The sequence below is a fragment of the Giraffa tippelskirchi genome, chromosome 11 (assembly GCF_054371585.1).
Source record: "Giraffa tippelskirchi isolate mGirTip1 chromosome 11, T2T-mGirTip1v1.2.pri, whole genome shotgun sequence".
Taxonomy (NCBI): domain Eukaryota; kingdom Metazoa; phylum Chordata; class Mammalia; order Artiodactyla; family Giraffidae; genus Giraffa; species Giraffa tippelskirchi.
This window is the reverse complement of record NC_137285.1, coordinates 23,748,495-23,767,098: the sequence shown is the minus strand read 5'-3', so window position 1 is coordinate 23,767,098 and position 18,604 is coordinate 23,748,495. Positions and strand designations below refer to the sequence as shown.

The window sequence follows — 18,604 nt, the reverse complement described above, 5'->3', positions numbered from 1 at the left end:
CTGTTTGACGTTTGAATGTATTTAGAGAGGCGTCAGTGGTATGATGCAGTCATCAGTGATAGAATCTATATTAGGTTTATAGGGACTTTACGTCTTTGGCCGAAAAAAAGGAGAAGCTGTGAATTTTTTCAAATAAAAGTATGAATCATAATATGTTTGGAATTTAGTGTTTTCACATTAAGTGTGTTTTTCTAAGTATTTTTCCCCATTGGACTCAGCTCCATAAGGACAGGAGATGTATCTTTTTTTTATTTATGTGTGTATCCTCAGCACCCAGTTAGAAACAGAATGAGGCATATAGTAGGTGCTCAATAAATATCTGTTGAGTTTACTTTTTCTGTCCAAAACTTGGTTTATATTTTATAGTTTTCAGTTTTTCCCTGCTCAGAAAGTTCAGATTTAAAATGCCAATGTTAAAAGACAAAAATTATTCACAGTAGTTGGTGACTCAGTCAAATGGGACAGGAGTTTATAAACTAGAAAGCTGACAGCTACCATTTATATCCAAGTCCCAGAATTGCAAGCATTCTTAATGGTAATTTATTTCTGGTTTTAGAGAAGGGTGTGCAATTAAAACTTTTTTTTCCTATTTTTTTTTTTTTTTCCTATTTTACCACAAAGGGCCTTAGAGCGTGTTTCTCTGTTAAGAGTGTTTTGGGTTGGGAAAGGTCTTGGAGTTACCCCTGAGACCTAGGACCTGTGCATGTTATAAACAGTGTAGTAAGGCAGGCCAGGGTGAGCGAGTGGGCAGGGCTGCCAGCACCAGAGCCGGGACCAGAAGGCCTCCTGGTACCAGAGCCAGCTGAGAGCTCTGGACTGTGACCAGCGGGCCCGAGCATGGAGGGGAGGCCCAAGGGCGGGAGCAGAGGGACAGGTGGCCCTACAGTGATCGAGACCTCAGGTTCTACAGCCAGGGCCGCCTGGGGTCAGATCCCACCCCGTTCTCTGGGTGTGTTGCCCTGGGCACATTTCTTACCCTCTCTGTGCCCTGACTTCCTCCTCCTTGCAGCCGGGGGAGGAGGGTGCTAGTGTGAGTGTCCTGGTGCCTGATAGGGTGGTGTTCAGGGCTCACCAGTGGCCACACAGTGTCAGCTTCCCCCAGGTGACACCATCAGGTTATCACCAGGAGCATCACACCCTCCCCCTCTCAGCTCTTCCTTAAGTGAAGAGCTGATGTCTTCTCTGCTGTAACAGAGCCCTGCCTCCCAGTCACACCAGTATGACTGCAATACAATAAACCAGCTCGGTTTTGTAACAGAGTTTAGTGCTGGTCATCAAGTCTTGACATTTGATAAATAACCTAATTTAAGGTCCAAACAATCCAGGACAGTCGTCTTTTCAAATGCTCACCCGGTGATGTAGCTGATGTAGGTGTCACCAGCTTCAGGTGAAGCTGCAGACTTCCTCCACACCGCAGGACCAGTGGCCAGTGTGACAAAGCTGGGGATGAGGTCGGCCACCTTCCAGCAGCACTGGGTGATCCCACTGGGATGGCGGCCAGCGTCGCACTCTGGCTAGGAAGTGCTTCTGTCTGCCGTTTCCAGGCGTCTCCCTGTGTTGAGTAATCTGGGTGGCCACACTGGGTGGAGGACAATTAGTAGGTAACTGAAGGGGGTTTGAGCAGATTCAGTGCAGCAAGCTCATTTCCTATCCCCAAACCTAATTTGTTACCAAATAACTAATTTCTGGGGGTGGAAGAAAACTAATTCCTTCATTTTATTTCCCAAAGTGAAGGCATTGGAGTCTTTCAGCAATCTTCTAAACACAGTCTGTTTGATTCATGTAAGATGTCTCGAGGAGGGCCATTCCTGGAAGATAAAGTGGAAGATGTGAAAGCTCTTGTCAAGATTGTCCCCGTTTTCTTGGCTTTGATACCTTACTGGACAGTGTATTTTCAAGTGAGTTTTATATTCAGGTCTCATTTCCTCTCTTCCCCCCACCGTGAACACCGCCCCAGCACTCAAGTGCCTGGGTCCCCTGCTTTCTTTGCCATAAGTCTCCAGGATCTTGGAATCTTGATGTTAGTTATGGATTCATTTTTGTGGACTTAAATGTTTTGAAAACCTTTTTAAAAATGAAGCTAAGAATGGGCATACCTCTGTTTTTCCAGGCCCCACCTTTTAATTTGATTTCTCACTGGAGTAGTCGTTACTTCTTTTTCAAAGTTCATCTCCAGGCGACTTTTATGGTGACCAAGAGATTGACCTGCCTGTTTTCCAACCTGACCTTTGCGAGTCTCATCACAGAGTAGTCTGGGGGAGGGGCGGCTTGCTGCAGGTCTATGACAGCCGTGCACGTGTAATGACACTGCTTTTTACACCCAGATGCAGACGACGTATGTTTTACAGAGTCTTCATTTGAAGATTCCAGAAATTTCCAGTATTACAACCAATCCTCATACGGTGAGAACAATTGAAATGATGTGAAAATTGTCATTGGGGGTTTACGTGACAAATGAATTTCTTCTGCCAATCACAGATACTTTGTAAATGATATAGGTAGCTTGAACTAAACATGTTCCTATTGAAATGGAATTTTTACTCACTTCTGAAACTGCCTTTCCGTTGGTTATGTCCTTTACTAGATTAAATTTGACTTTGTTGTAGTTATTTAGTCACTAAATCGTGTCCGACTCTTGCAACCCTATGGACTGTAGCTTGCCAGGCTCTTTCCAGACAAGAATACGGGAGTGGGTTGCAGTTTCTTTCTCCAGGGGATCATCTTGATCCAGGGATCGAACCCGTGTTACCTGCTTGTCAGGCAGATTCTTTACCACTGAGCCACCTGGGAAACCCATACTAAGTTGCTACTATCAATTAAACATGAATATTTGACCTGATTCTTCTTCCCCCCAGAAAGCACAGAAAACCCAAATCACATCCCTTTAGAAATGAAAGCCTTTCCTCAGATCCAATGTCTTGAGACAGACTATTTTCCTAGGAGGTCATACTTGAACAAATGAACTATTTTTGAAGTAAGCTTTTCCCGTTTAGACGTTAGTTGTCAAGCAAGAAACTGCTGACACTGCAGAAAAATAAGCCCGTGTCTTCTGCATCTCCAAATTCTAGTTTCCGGCAGCCTGGCTGACCATGTTCAATGCTGTGCTCATCCTCCTGTTAATTCCCCTGAAAGATAAACTAGTCGATCCCATCTTGAAAAGAAACGGCCTGCTCCCATCATCCTTGAAAAGGATCGCCGTGGGGATGTTCTTCGTGATGTGTTCAGCCTTCGCCGCAGGTGAGAAGCCGGCTCCGTTTCTGCTCCCACCTGCTTCCCGTGGGTGATTCGGAATATGGTAGTCACTCGTGTGTTCTTCAGGAAGTGTGTGTACGTCAAAGAACATATAAGGATCATTTTATTCAACTGGAGTGGTGTTCATTTTTTGTTATATGAAGTTTAAGATGTTTTCTCTAAGGATTTGCTCTTTTACGTTTTTTGAGATATTTATTTTATTTATTTGGCTGTGGGAGCTTTTTGGTTGTGGTGTGTGAACTCTTAGTTCCAGCATGGGGTTATAGTTCCCTGACTAGGGATCGAACCTGGGCATCCTGTGTTGGGAACCTGGAGTCTTAGCCACCTGACTACCAGGGAGTCCTTATTTTTTTTCCCTGAAGAACTGTAACCAGTGAAATGACTTTTGGGTTGAATCAAGGGATATTTATTGTCTCCTACTGATTTAGGTTTTAGACCACTTGTAATTGCTTAGGTAGAGGAAATTTTATAAATTAAAGGTGTTAAATAATCCTCAAACCTCTGATTCTTAATGTCAGGTCCATTAATCAGTGTCATATACCCTGAACCCTTTGCGCTTTTATGTAAAATTTCATGTGCGTTTTTATGGAGAGAAAGTTTTGTTATTTTTTTAAAATCAAATACAGGTTTGTAACCAGCCGCTATCCCCCAGAAAAAAAAAAGAAGGCATTTGAGAACTAATGCCCAAGTATTCTAACATCTTTTGGGGGCTCCGTTCTGAGTTCATAGTTCTTAGATTGTGAAGTATAAGCTGAATCATCTTATGCCGATAAGGCTGAGGTGTTTCTTTCTCACCTTGCTTTGGCACTCTTCCTTCATTAATATTTGAAAATTATTGAACCATAAAATAGGTTAGTTATATAACAAGACAAGAAGAGCTGATATTCCTGAATCACCTGTATATCATCTCTGTTATGAGGAATGTAATGTTAAGACCTGCTGAGGTGGAATTTAATATTTCTTGACAAGGTTTCACCGCAGCCTCCATCCGCTGTCACCCAGGTGAACATATTGATACAGTACTTAACAGATTTATGGAAATGAGTCTCTAGGCTTAAGAAATCTATATTCTAGATGCTGGGACATCTTAGGGGACAATTACATTTCTTTCTTGATGAAATAGGTGATTCAAGGGAGGTCGTCTCTGGATGAAGTTCCTGCTGTGTGCTACCCATGTGATCCGTTTTCCTTCCAGTTCTGTGCACGTGGGCAGATAAGCCTGCGTGAACAAGAGCTGGGCCGCAGCAGGGCTCTGGTGGCAGGGCGCCCTGGAGCGGAGCAGCTGTGCTGGCGGGGCGTCCTGAGCACTCCCCGTGAGCCCAGCTCTGGCCTCAGCACCTCTTCTCTTCCTGGATTGGAGAGCCCCCCTCTGTATCCCAGCCAGCCAGTCGCACCCCACGGAAAGGTATCCTTGTCAGCTGCCTGTGGGAAAGGAGAGATGGCTAGTTTCCCAGGCATCGTCTAGCAGACTCGGGGTTTGGTTCCTTTAATATACTATCTTCTCTTTCAGTTTCATTTATGGCTGAATAGCTTCTTCGTGTGCCCTGAGAACCCTGGGGTCATCCCTCCCCCTGGTTTCTGTACCTGTTTATGTAGGAAATGACGGCAGACAGGAGCCTGTCGAGCGGGTCCAGTGGGCAGGCAGTGCTGCCATTTCTTTCTTCCTTTTCTTCTTTCTTTCTGATCTTCAGTTGTGGCATGTGGGATCTAGTTCCCCAACCAGAGGTCGAACCTGGGCCCCCTGTGTTGGGAGTGCAGAGTCTCAACCACTGGACCACAAGGAGTCCCAGTGCTGCTCTTTAAAAGCACAAGCAGTGCCCCAGTTCACTTCCTGCTCAGCAGGGTTGGGCTGCCATCAGGTGGCCGCGGGCATCTGTGGGGAGGCAGGCGCTCTGCACCGGTGTGACCACGGCCGCTCTGAATGTCAGCATCCAAACCACTTGCTTAGACATGGAAAACGCCTCCAAGTGCTGACGGTCTTAAAGAGGCTCTCTTTGCCGAGTGACCAGATATTAGGAAGGAACTTAACCATCACTGATTCACAGAGTTTAAATGTCTTATAACTTGACTTAGGCAGTTTATTAAATTTAATGTAAGCTGTGACTGGTGTTTCGTGCCATTTCATTTCCAGCTCTAGTGAATATTGTTTAACTGGGACATTAATGAGCTCTGAATGGAAACCAGAAATCATGACAGCAGACCAACATTGTAATAGAAAAGAGATGATTTGCCTTTTAACTTGCTACGTTCATCCATAGTAAATCAGAATCTTCTGTTAGTACCATCCCTGCCGGAAACTGTTCTTTCTTTAAAGTCTCTCAGGTGAGAATTGGGCACACCCAACGGGTTTTCTTCCATTCTGCTTGAGGAAGAAAGAAGTGTACTAGTTTGTTAGGTTTCCTTTTCCCTTCAAAATTGTGTGTGTTCTTAACTTACTGACATAATGGGTGTTCACTGGAGAAAAGGGAACCCTGGAAACATAAAGAAGAAAATAAAGGTCAGCTGTAATTTCCCCAGAGATGCTCAGTGCTGTGATGGTGCATGTCTGTCTAATTTTGTTTGTGTATCTGTGTGTACATGCACATACACTTTTTGTGTTTCTGCAGAAATGAAATCCTGTTGTGTACAGTGATTTGAGCCTGATAAATAAACCTAAGAAACCCTTAAAGGTATAAAGAAACACTTGTTAACTGTAGGCAGGTTAAAAAAAAAAAAATCCACCAAATACAGGTGAACCATCTCCTCCCATTTCTCTCCTCCTTCCTCCCTCTCTCTGTGTCTCTCTCACACACACAGAGAGATTTAAGCACTCATAATTCCACCCAAGGATATCTTCTACTATCAGTCTGCAAGTGCATGGGAAAAATTATATATGATGTGATGTGTGTGTGTGTGTACTTCCTTTGTCACACGCTATAAAAAAATAACAAAACTTAAGTATCCTTCCATGTCAGACATTCACCTGCAGTCCTCTGTTGTTGGGTATTTAGGATTCTAGTTTTCACTGTTACCATCATGCATCTGTGTGTGCTAAGTCGCTTCAGTCGTGTCTGACTCTGTGCAACCACGTGGACTGTAGCCAGGCTCCTCTGTCCATGGGATTCTCCAGGCAGGAATCCTGGAGTGGGTTGCCAGGCCCAGTGAAATTACTTTCCTTCTCGAATCCCTTCAAGGAAGTCCTAGACTCCCTTCATTTATCCCAGACTTTGATGGGGGTGCCTTCAGCTGCTCACTGTTCACAGTTCATTCTCACCTCTTAGTTTGAAATAGGTGTTTATGATAATGTTAAATATCTAAACTTTACTTGAAGTTTACTGAGTATTTTTGGCAGAAATTAATGTTGAGTTTTTCTCAAATATCTTATGTTGGTTTTCAGGAGGATGACATGCCCCCCCCCCCACCTTTGGCAGCTCATATTTTTATTTATTTTAACCTCTGGTGTTTAACTGTTGAAATAAATAAACCCTGTTTGTTAAAAGGGCTGACCCTGATGGTCTGATTGGAGTCTGCTGCTGTTTTGCTGACTATGCCTCTCTGTCTAACCAACAGCAGTCTGGTTTGGTGTCTGGGTTGCACAGCTTCATTAAAGGGTTGGTAAATGCCCTGTTTCTGCAGGCAGGATGTGTTTAACAGGATGAGAAATTTCTCTCTGCTCCCAGGAAGTTCCAGGTCTTTACCTAGAAAATCACAAGGGTGCATCACTTCTCTGAAAGAAAATATGATCATTTTTCCACCTTTTCCTCAGTTTTGTACAGATCTTGTGTTTTGTTGAATCACTTAAGCTTTTTATTTTTTAGTGTCCCTAGTATATAATTTCGGAGAAGGCAATGGCAACCCACTCCAGTACTCTTGCCTGGAAAATCCCATGGACGGAGGAGCCTGGTAGGCTGCAGTCCGTGGGGTCGCGAAGAATTGGACACGGCTGAGCAGCTTCACTTTCACTTTTCACTTTCATGCATTGGGGAAGGAAATGGCAACCCACTCCAGTGTTCTTGCCTGGAGAATCCCAGGGACGGCGGAGCCTGGTAGGCTGCCGTCTATGGGGTTGCACAGAGTCAGACACGACTGAAGCGACTTAGCAGCAGCAGCAGCAGTATATAATTTATTGAGTTAGAGAAATTGAGAGGAGATAAAAATGTTCATTTAAATAAATCTGTTGCATTTCCTTCCTCTTTTCTAGTTTCACTTTTTTATGTGTTCTTTTTTATTAGATTGGCCAAAACTGTATTTTATGATTTTTTTCTTAGCTGTATCTCTTGAATTTATCATTTGATTGTTTTTATGTTTTCTAGTGAATAATTAAGATATTAACTTTTATTACCTTCAGTGTGTTTTATTGATTTTTTTTCTCATTTCTTGAGTTAAATTCTTCACTTCTATTTATTCGTTCCTGCTTAACAGTAAAGACCATGTTATTCTTTTAATTGGCCTGTTGCTGCCTTTCTATCAAGGTCTCTTGTGCTTTGGTTTGTTGTAGTGGTTTCTTTTTTTTTTCCCCAGGAGAATATTGAAACTGGGATTTTTATTTTCTTTTTGATCCAAGAGTACTTTTAGAGAACTTTTTTCATTTCACAATAATTGATGCTGTTGTTTGTTCATTTGCTACCAAGAAAGAGAAAGCTTTAGTTGAGGAGTTGAGAAAGATCATGGCTTTATAATTCCTGTTATCATGCATTTCAAGGCTTCCTTTTTGGCCTGTATTACTTTGTAAAAATGTTTGTGGGTTGCTGCATAGGGTGGTACTGTAGCTGTAGTGCTGTCAGCTGTGTTAGTTCGGATCCTGTGTAGCAGGAGCCCTGGAGTCCAGTGCTGCTGGGGGCCTGGGGTCACGGAAATGATGTTTGTCCAGGGATATGATGGTCTGTGCAGGGTCTGGTGAATGGGAGGCACTGTCCGGTCCGGAGGACAGTGTCCTCAGAGAGGCACTGTTCTCTCTTAGGCAGCGTGAGTGTGTTAGAACTAAGCCCCGAGGGGGCACAGATGTTAGTGTCCCTAAAGTTCAGGATTTGGGTCTGCCCTGGGTCTCCTGCAGTTAGCAGCCCGTCACCAAACAAAGCCCTATCGTTCCGTCTGCTTGCTCTGATGAGGACCAGCAGGGCTCGAGTTCCTCGGATTCTCACTGCATTTCTAGCACGTGCTACATGCTAAGTCATTTCAGTCCTGTCTAACTCCTTGTGACCCTATGGACTATAGCCAGGCTCCTCTGTCCATGGGATTCTCCAGGCAAGAATACTGGAGTGGGATGCCATTTCCTCCTCCAGGGGATCTTCCCGACCCAGGGCTTGAACCTGTGTCTCTTGTGTCTCCTGCATTGGCAAGTGGGTTATTTACCACTAGCGTTACCTGGGAAGCCAAAACAAAGCCTTCTCCTTTCCGTCCGCTTGCTCTGATGACCAGCAGGGCTGGTGTGCCTCAGATTCTCGCCGCATATCTAGCCTGTGATGGTATTTTACTCATAAAGGTGTATGAGGGAGTGGCACTGTGTGGGGAGGCCACACACCGGAGCTCTTAGGCCCAGTGAAAGCCCAGCCAGCACCCCTGGTCGGGGCTCTTGCTCCATGTCGTCTCTCTGGCTCGTCGTGAGTGTAGATGAGCCGGCAGCAGGGAGCAGCAGGCGCAGGGTCGAGTGGCACAGGGGGCCTTTCCTGACCCTCGGTGTGTTGTCTTGATGCCTCCTTCCTGCCCTTGTGTTGCGGTTGTCACGTCTCCCTCCAGGTGAGTCTGCCTGCCCCTCCTCTTCTCCGACCTTTGCTGCTGCCACACCTCATTTCCTTCTCACCCACAGTGTTGGGTTTTCTTTTGTGTTTGACCTGATGTGAGTTTGTGTTGTTAATTGAAGAATTGGCCCCTCTTCCTTCTATCTTGGCTCTCCCAGCTTTGTCTTTATACTGGTTTGTTCCCACTCTTCTCGTCTCTTCCATCGTGAGCTCAGCAGCCTCTCGGGGACAGGCCTGCCCAGACCCCGCAGACCCCGCAGGACCGCCGTTGTCCGAGGACCGCTCTGCGTCTCTGTCGGCCTCTCTCAGGACCCTGCTCCTTCCTCTGTTCTCCGTAGTGTCAGCCGTGTGCTCCACACCTTCTCATCCTTCCCCCGGGCCCACCAAGGAGGAGCCCTGTTGATGCTCACGTTCTTGTCTCTCAGGGCTTGGTCCTTGTTTATTTACGTGCCCCTTGGTTTCTGTTACCTTTTCACCCTCAGCCTTCACAAGAGGCTGTGTTTTCCTGACTGAGGAGACCACAGCAGATTCTGTCCTACAGTTCACTCCTGTTCTTTGCCAGCTTGCCAGAAGTCAGTAGTATCTGTTCTCTTCCTGGTACTAAATCCGTGTATTGTCCCCACCAGTAAACCCCCACCATAAACACACACAAGCACACTCAGTGTCTTCTTCATGCTCCCTTGCCTTTCCCATGAAGGGCAAGAGTCTTACCCAGCTTCAGTATTTATTCCCCTAAACCAGGCTGAGTGAGTTCTTCCCTCTCTCTATACTTGAATCTAACCCTTCCAAGCTAGAGGGTTGGTGCCCGTTGCAGTGCAGGGATCTTCCAGTGTGAGGGCGGTGGCCCAGGGCCGGCTCAGCTGGCCCCGAGGAAGCCTGTAGCGCTTTACCCTGTGCGTTTGAAGGTGCTCCAACCAAGATAACACTGCGGCCCCACTGGTGCTGCCTGCTGCCCTGCCAGGCAGCAGAGCTGCTGTTTTTGGGCAAGGCCCTTAATGCCGCCATGAGTTTCCTGAGATAACTGCTGGGCTGAGCCTCATATTCCTCTTTCCAGAGCAGCAGACGCTCTGCACACCTGGTCTGCTCCTGTTTCTCAGTCACAGGACAGTTGTGAGGGCTGGGGTCTGCCTCCACCACCCACCGTCAGGGAAGAGACGCGGGTTTTCCACGTGGAAATGAGCTAGGACGTCTGACCTTCTGTTGGGCCTTTGATGTATTTTCTCTTTGGATATTTGAGATGTGGTGTGGGGGCAGATTCTTTCACCCTGTTCGTCAAATCGCAGTCCTTTCTCATGCTCAGATCTTAGAAGGAATACATATATATATGTACTTGTTATTTAGTCTCTCAGTCATGTCTACCTCTTTTGTGACCCCATAGACTGTAGCCCACCAGGCCCTTGGGATTTCCCAGGCAAGAAGACTGGAGTGGGTTGCCATTTCCTTCCCCAGGGGATCCTCCTGACCCAGGGATTGAACCCACATCTCCTGCATCTGCAGGAGGATTCTTTACCACTGAGTCACCATGGAAGCCCTTTATGTATACATATTCCACTATCCCTCTACCCAAACTCCTGTCCTTCCTCATACTGTTTTAAATACATAATTATTATGTATACATTAGCTATTAGAGTCCATTATTTCATTTGCAACTAGAATTCCTTAAAAACAAAACTTCAGTGACATCTTTACTCTAAGAATTTGGTCCTACAGATTGTTGTTTTAAACTTCATTTCGATCTGTTTGTTTTTTTTTTTGTAGAGTAGCTGTTCCTGATCTTGCTTATTTTCCCATGTCCTCTGTCCCACCTGACAGATGACTCATAATCCAGGGAGTCCTTGGTGCTGCCGAGGGCAGAAGGCCCCTGGTGATGGGTGAAGCCTGGTTTACAGTCATCCCCCTCATCCCTGGTTGTGGTTTCCATGGTTTCCGTGACCCCATGATCAACCACAGTCCGAAAATAGCTACAATACAATGAGATACTTAGGGAGACCACCAACTTCATGTAACTTTTATTACAGTGTGTTGTTATCATTGTTCTGTTTTATTCTTAGTTACTGTTGTTAATCTCTTACTGTGCCGGATTTATAAGTTAAACTTTATCAGAGGTTTGTGTTGGCAGGGAAAAAATAGTGTCTATATATATATATGTATATATATAGGATGTAGAACCGTTTCAGACATCCATGGGGTCTTGGAACGTATCCCCCACAGATAAGGGAGGACCACTGTACTTTGTTGATAAGGTTGAGCCCATCTGCATGGGGAAACTAGCATTAGCAGTAGTAGTGGTAGTTGTTGTAGTCATATAATCAGTCAGTGAATCAGCATAAATATGTTACTTTGAAGGGAAAAGCATCTCCAGATTTATTACCTTCTGGTAAGTAAATAGCGTGACTAATCTTTTTTATTGGAGGACTGTGTAGCTTTCTTTTACTCCTCTTTTTGAAGGAAGCAAAAGGCGTTTAGGTGAGCGATCCAGAGCTTTGAGGATTGTATTAAGCATGCTGAACGCTGGTTTTATAAGGCACTGCAGAACGCCCGCGTGAGATATGGATGACGTGACCTCTGTTTTTCAGTGACCTGCTTCGGAAGCTGAAAGGGGGAAAGGGAAATTCCTGAGCTTGGGGGTTTGGGGGGATATGTGTCATCTGGTGTTAACCTTTCATGCATTTCTCAGAATCATCGACAGACATCTTGTCCCAAGGATCTGGCTTTTCAGTTTAATTACAAATGTTAATGAATAAATGCTCATAAGCTACTTATGAATTGTAGGGATTTTGGAAAGCAAGAGGCTGGACCTCGTGAAGGAGAAGACCATCAACCAGACCATCGGAAACGTTGTGTACTACGCCGCGGACTTGCCCATCTGGTGGCAGGTCCCACAGTACGTGCTGATCGGCGTCAGTGAAATATTCGCCAGCATCGCAGGTGAGGTTTCCTCCTGTTGGGGGCATCTATGTCCAGTCCCCTCACCGCATGATTAAGGCCATGCTGTTTCCTCCCTTGTTAGGCTGTGTCGAGACAGAACCGCACAGTGCTTGGTGGGTGTTGGTGGGCAGGTGTGGTTCAGAATGTGAATCGGTGAGGAAAGGGTGATATTATGGATGAGGCTCCCTTTTCTTGATGTAAAAGTAAGATTCCAAAAACATCAACATGAAATTCACCTGCTGTAGAGCGTCCACAGGAGACAGGAAAGGAGAAGGAGGAGCCCCATTTCGGAGGGTGGGGGGTTTGGCTTCCTGGCCTGGCACTGGCTACCCAGCCCTGCAGTCCTGCTGCAGCAGCCAGGCCTCGGGGTCCCTCACTGCCCAGCTCGCAGTGTCTGCCTTTAGATGTATAAGGGAGAAACCTCATTTATAAAACGTGTTCTCACAGGCCTCTCTTCCCTATTGGTGAGATCCCGTGGTGGCATGTGGACAAGTGAATTCTGTGCAGGCCTGTTTTCCGCTGCCGGGAGTGAGGGAAGGAGAAAATGAGTGATAACCAGAGCCGGCTGGGCTGTGGGTGGTGGTTTTCCCCTCTCCTCCCCTCCCGCTGTGCTCACGTGGAATTGGCTTATGAACTTGGGAGGGAATAAATCAAAGAGGGTGGCCCTTCCTTTAGAGCCCAGCGCACATCTCCATGTCTGGTTATCACGGCAAGAACTCGGTTATAGATGCACCTGCCAAAACTGTTCTCAAACACCTTGCCTTTCAGGTAGAATTCCTGAGTAGATTTCCCCATTTTAATGTCAGTAGTTCATTTGCAAACTCACATCATTTAAGAATGTAGGAAATTTGCCTTCTTCAACTTCTTTCCATGAGAAACTGGAAATTCCGAGAGCTGGAAAGTGAAATTCTGCCCTCTTATGTGAGGGTGGGGGTGACCACCATCTCCTGGGGTTTCCAGGGGCTGTGGTGGGAGACAAGCAGCCAGCCGGCGCTGTCTCAGAGCAGGGAGGGGCCGTGCCCAGGGTCCCAGGTCCCCGAGGGCAGCCACGCAGAGGCAGTGCTGTGTCCTCTCCAAAAACACCCTTCATTCCCTGCCCCCCCAGGCCTGGAATTTGCATACTCGGCTGCCCCCAAGTCCATGCAGAGCGCCATCATGGGCTTGTTCTTCTTCTTCTCTGGCGTCGGGTCCTTCGTGGGCTCAGGACTGTTGGCGTTGGTGTCCCTGAAGGCCATCGGGTGGATGAGCAGCCACACGGACTTCGGTAAGGACCCCCCCAACCCCCGTCCGCCCCATCAACAGGGACCAGCATCCAGAACCCCAGGCCTTGGGCCACGTGGGGCACCTGGGACTGGATGCGGTCAGTGTCTGTGGGCTGGGCCGGGAGCCCCCGCCCTGCTCCCCGAGCTGCGGCAGACCACCCACCCCACCCCGTGTACCCATGTCACACACAGTCTCCTGGAGACAGGTGTACCTCTTCTGCCCAGGTCAGCCTTGGCCACACCCGCCAGCAGCGGCCGAGTGGCTGCTGTTTATTCCCACATCTGTGATGGGTAGACTGCCTTCCTTCTCTACCGTCAGGTCCAGCACTGTCTTTATTTTATTAGGAGGCAAATAAAATCTTTATCACAGATTTCCCTTCATTTATCCTAGTTTTGTATTTTCTTTCCCTGACAGTACCTTTTAATTTCTTGCAATTAAAAAAAAGATAGACAATAAGTTGCCTTTATAAAAACAAATATGACTCGTGATCAATCATAATGGAGTTTTATAGCCATTGCCAGAAGGTGGCATCTTGAGCAAAATCACTGGCGAGAGATGAGAGCTCTGCTGTTTGATGTCGCCTGTAAACGGACCCGGAGATGGAGACGTCTTTCTTCTATAGGTTTCACCAGTAAAAACCACCATTGCTTTTGGTTGCTTTTCCTTGTGTAGTCGTGTGGTATTTGCTGTCCCCTGGTACTTCTAGGTTGTAAGTCCCCTTGGAACCTGATGAAAGCTTAGAGACTGTTCTCCAGAAATGGCAGAATTCTAAAAGCCCTCCCATGATTCAGTTAAAATTCCTGTCCTGAGGTGAGGGTTTAGGCCCGAGAAACCCTGATGTAACAGAAACTGGAGCCCCCAGCACCCCCTGGGCACCGTGGGTTATGTGGTCCAGCTGTGAGCACTGGGGGTGTGCGGGGTGGGCAGGCCCAGCCTGGTTGTGAGGAGGGGCTGCCCCCCTCCTGGAGGGTAAGATCTGGTTACACAGGGGTTCTGAGTTCTCCTGGCTTCTTGGTGTCATGGAACAGACCTCCTTCAAAGACTTGTTACGGAGAGCACACCTCTGTAGTTCTTCAGATGGAGATGCTGTTTCTTAGCTTCTGTTTCATTTTTAAATGTCCTCATAAAGGATTGATTGGCTTTGGTCATCCTTGTTGCTTTCCAGTGATTTAATCCCCCCCACTACTAATTTAATAATTCGTAGTTTGCCTGTCATTCATCCTTTCCTTCTGACAGGTAATTTGAATACTTGAAGCTGTGCGGGTCACCTCCAGCACTGATGCACACAGCACACAGGTACCGGTGCTGGACCTGGGTCCTGTGTGTTGATGTTATTCCCAGGGAGGCACCGGGTCGTGTGTCCTGGATCGGCCGCCCCGTCTAGGAGCGCAGGTGGTCTCCCGTTTCCCTCTAGTGCAGAGAGTTTGCGCCCCTTCTGCCTGGAGCCCTGGGTGCTGGGTTAGATGACGGTGACGTAGGAGGACATGGAGGGACAGGGCTCCCTCTCGGTTAGGGGCAGGGGCTGTTGGGGGCGGTGATTGGGAACAGGATGGGACCGGGGACACCCCACTCCCACCCCAAAGCCGTGCCAGATTCTTCTGGAGGAGGGGCAGCAGGCCAGCTTCTCTACGCCCTCTGCCCCTCCCTGCTCTGCCCTCAGCAGCCCTGCTCTGCCGGGGCTCAGGTGGCGGTGGGAGCTGGCTCAGTGCTTCCCGACTGACGGTGGATCACCTCCTGTCAGGGCCCTGGGCTGTGGTCTGAGTCTCCCTTCACTGTGCCCTTCTCTCCCTGTCCTCTGCCTGGCCTGCTTGTCCTTGTTGTATTTAGATTGGGAACCACATCTGTGCTGCTGGGGGCTCTGGTCTTGCAGTGCGCGGCTCGGCGTGCGGTTCACCCCGACCCAAATGCAGGACGGTTGGAAGCCTTCCTCCTGTCCTTGCTGAGTTAAGCCCCCAGGCCCCGGCAGAATGAAGTGCTGCGACGTCGGCCTGCTGAGCCCTGTCGCCCCCCAGTCCTCGGCCGTGGCTGTCGTCTTGCACACAGTGCTGAGTCCTCCAAGTTGTCCCCAGTAACTGGCTGTTGTTTCTGCGGAGTGTCTGTTGTGCGAACAAGGCACAGTTCATGTCTCTGCTGTGCCGTGCATGGGGGTTGGAGGCTGTCATGAATAGAGCAGCTGGGAGTGTTTTCGTGCATGTGTTTGGTGACACGTGAGCTTGTTCCTTGGGGCCCAGAAGTCTGTCTTATCAAATAGAGAACACAGTTTACCACCTTTATATGCAGTTACCTTCTGTCTGATAAGAGGCCCGAGAAAGCAAAGGCTGATAGTGATAGCTTTTAGGTGGTAGACCCAGTTCTGAACACCCTTCCTAACCCCAGGCTGTGACTCGCCCTGACAGGGAAAATACTGTGTACAGTCTGCTCAGCCTGCCGGCTTTCAGCTTTGCTAGTTTTAATCGCCTGTGTCATTTGGGGAGATGAACATTTCAGGGTTGGCACTTTGGCACCGCCCAGCCATGCCATGGTGGGCGTGGGCACACCAGGCTCCAGGAGTGGGGGTCTCTGTCCAGGGCAGAGCCCCACAGGCAGTGAGGACCAAACCATGGCTTTTAAGTATCTATTGAATAAATAACACAGTCTAGTAGAAATTCTGATTATTACTGGATTTTTTCCCAGAGCAGTAAACATAGGAAATCGTTGTCTTCTACAACTTGAGAATTCTTTAAAAACATGTGAGTGATTATTATGCAAACATGTGTATTATATCTATTCATTCTGTTTCATAAAAGCAGTGTTGAATGTCTAATTTTAATGAGTGTATGTTCAGATAGAAAAAGGAAGTTCCAGAATAACCCAGCCTGATGGAGACCGTCAGAGGGAAGGAAGTCTGGTGTTTCTAAGTAAACAAAGTGGAAATGCTTGTGAAGCCCGTCGAAGAGCACCGTGGCTTTCCTTCTGAGACACCAGCTTCCTCTGGACACATTGCTGATGGACACGTCTCCCCGCCCCTCTGCTTAACCATGTGTCAGGCCCTTTTCAGTTGGTGACAAGCAGTAGGCCACCTGTGGCCTGTGGGGACACCCGTCTGCAGGGAGCTGCGGTAACATGGCTCTGGGGTCCCTGACCCTCAGCCCTGCGTCTCCACGCCAAGGGGCTGTGGTGGGTGGTGCTGTGAAACCTCGGTTCTCCATGGAGAGACAACTGGTGTGCAGACGTGGTACCCCAGATTTCCATGAAGACTGGGGTTCCTGACGGGCACTGCTGAGGAGGCAGCCTTACGCCCTGGGCGCTATATCAGGCCCTGTGCTCTGTCCCTGCCGGGGGCCGGGGTGGGAGGCTGCCCACCACGTTTCACGTCTTACAAATGAGGAAACTGGGCCCAGAGACCATGACACTGGGTTTGAGGCTGGTTGGTCGAGCTCTGAGGTCCATGACCTTAACCTCCGCCTCCTCAGGGTTTATCAGGAATCAAATGGAACCTTGCGCATAGGATGCCTGTGTGGTGCTCGGGCATTCAGCATTTCAGCTCTTTGGGTTAAAGTAAGGTGCTTGTTTGTCGACTTGAAGCCTGAACTTTTTAAGGAGAAATTTAAAAAGCAGACTTGGGTCTTCCCGTAGCATGTGGCTCGTGTGTTCAGCCACCTGCCCTGGCCTGTGAAGGGTACATTGGAGTGTGTCTAATGCCAGGTGACAGTGCAGGAGTGCAGGACTCCCATGAGACGTGATGTCCAGGCTGTGTCCTGGCCCGCTGTGTGGTCTTGATGAATTTACAGACTCTGGACCCAGGATACCATGCCCCGCTCCTTCCAGAGCTGACTCGGGGATGGTCGGGCTCCTTGTCTGTGGAGCAGGAGAGGCTGGCGACAGGGCCCCAGCCTGGAGCTGGTGTTGACGTACAGCCGACTTCACGGTGGCTCTGGGAGCAAGGCACTTGGGTACTTTGAATTAGGGTTAGGGTCCTTTTTTCTTTTTTCTTAATGACCACATTTAAAAGTCACCCTGACCTTGGTAGGAACCAAGTTAAAGAAATAAAATCTTGTAAACTCTCTCTCTAACCTCTGTTTCTTTTTTCTTTCCTTTTTTCCAGGCAACATCAACGGCTGCTATTTGAACTATTACTTCTTCCTTCTGGCGGCCATTCAGGGAGCCACCCTCCTGCTTTTCCTTATCATTTCTGTGAAATACGACCGGCAACGGTTGAGAGCTAACGGCACGCCTGCCAGCAGGAGGACCTGCCGCTCCCGCACCCCTGTCGGGTCTGTTGGACGGACAGATGGACGGACAGATCCGGGGGAAGGGGTTGCGGGGGCTCAGAGAGTGGATGGCTGACTTTCCTGAGACTTGGCATGACACCGGGATTGGTCTCTTCTCTTACCCGGTGACCTAGGTAAGTGCCTTCCTGCGGTTCATCTCCTGCCGCCCGGGCCTTCCTGGAGCAGATGCACAGGCTGCCGTGGGCTTCTCACCACCGAAGACCCCGGCTCACCCTGCAGCTGGTCTCCTCTGGCAAACACCCGCACACGCTGACACCGAGTCTCCGGAGACAACACCCATGCGGGTTGGCATCCCAGTATTTTAAACAAGTATCTCATCTCCTTCTGGTAAAACCTGCGCTCACCTTCTTCTTTCCTGATGAATAGACACCTGTTTACATTGAGGAACAGGAGGATTTGTTAAGAAACGAAAGGGTGGTCAAGTGCCACGGAGGTTTTATAGAGAAGTCCTGCTCATGGTTTCTCCCCTAAGCCACAAAGCTTGCCAACGCCACGTTCCTCGGTGCAGGCCGGTGGTGAACACATTTTATCTGCTGCTTCAAATAATGCTTATTTTTTAAACCGTTGAGATTGCCTTCCTGTTGTTTCCTTGAGAGCATGATGTACTAAGAACTGTTTAAGACCATATGTTCATCTCAACTTGTGAAGCAGCCTGACGTGTGTTTTAAAACCTCGCCTAGTCAGTGCTCGTGTACGATTTCACTGTGGTGCCACTGAGACTGAAGACCCCCCACTGAACAGCACTGGCGCGACTGGGGGCGGCCGGCGGTGCTCAGTGTGAGCCTGAGCTGTCGAGGGTCGCTGGCTCTGGGCGAGGGGGGTGTTACACGATGGGGGGTTTTTCGTTTTGTCTAATAAACTGTTCTCCATTTGTTGCTGTGCTTTTGGTATAACTTTATCATAAAAACACCTTGATTTTGAGACCCATTGGCTGCTTCTCTGTGTGCTCTGCCCACCGTCGTCACGTATGTGCGTTTTACGTGTGGATGTCATGCGGATTCCGCTGTCACGGAGACCGTGTCAGGGGTCCTCAGGCAGGGACTGATGAAAAGTCTAATAAAATGCCTGCTCCTGGTGCAACTCTTTGACTTTCTAGGAGAGTGATACTTGCGCCTGCTCTGTACTAAAATACGATTTTATGTTATCTATGTTATTTTGTTTGGAGAAAACAAA

At 48.1% G+C, this 18,604-nt stretch overlaps 1 protein-coding gene across 2 annotated transcripts in view; it reads left to right on the top strand.

The window, feature by feature from the left end:
* The window catches only part of SLC15A4 (solute carrier family 15 member 4), a 29,147-nt gene extending 10,789 nt beyond the window's left edge, over nt 1-18,358 (top strand). The window contains exons 3-9 of one of the 2 annotated variants that reach the window (XM_081544708.1): nt 1,730-1,898; nt 2,325-2,402; nt 3,069-3,237; nt 11,742-11,897; nt 13,003-13,161; nt 17,245-17,413; nt 17,545-18,358. In XM_081544708.1, coding sequence (XP_081400834.1) covers nt 1,730-1,898; nt 2,325-2,402; nt 3,069-3,237; nt 11,742-11,897; nt 13,003-13,161; nt 17,245-17,413; nt 17,545-17,548 — 904 coding nt within the window. In that variant the 3' untranslated portion in view covers nt 17,549-18,358. Of the gene's footprint in view, nt 1-1,729; nt 1,899-2,324; nt 2,403-3,068; nt 3,238-11,741; nt 11,898-13,002; nt 13,162-17,244 lie in introns of both variants that reach the window. The other variant, XM_081544707.1, reaches the window with a different exon arrangement.
* The last annotated feature ends 246 nt before the right edge of the window (nt 18,359-18,604 follow it).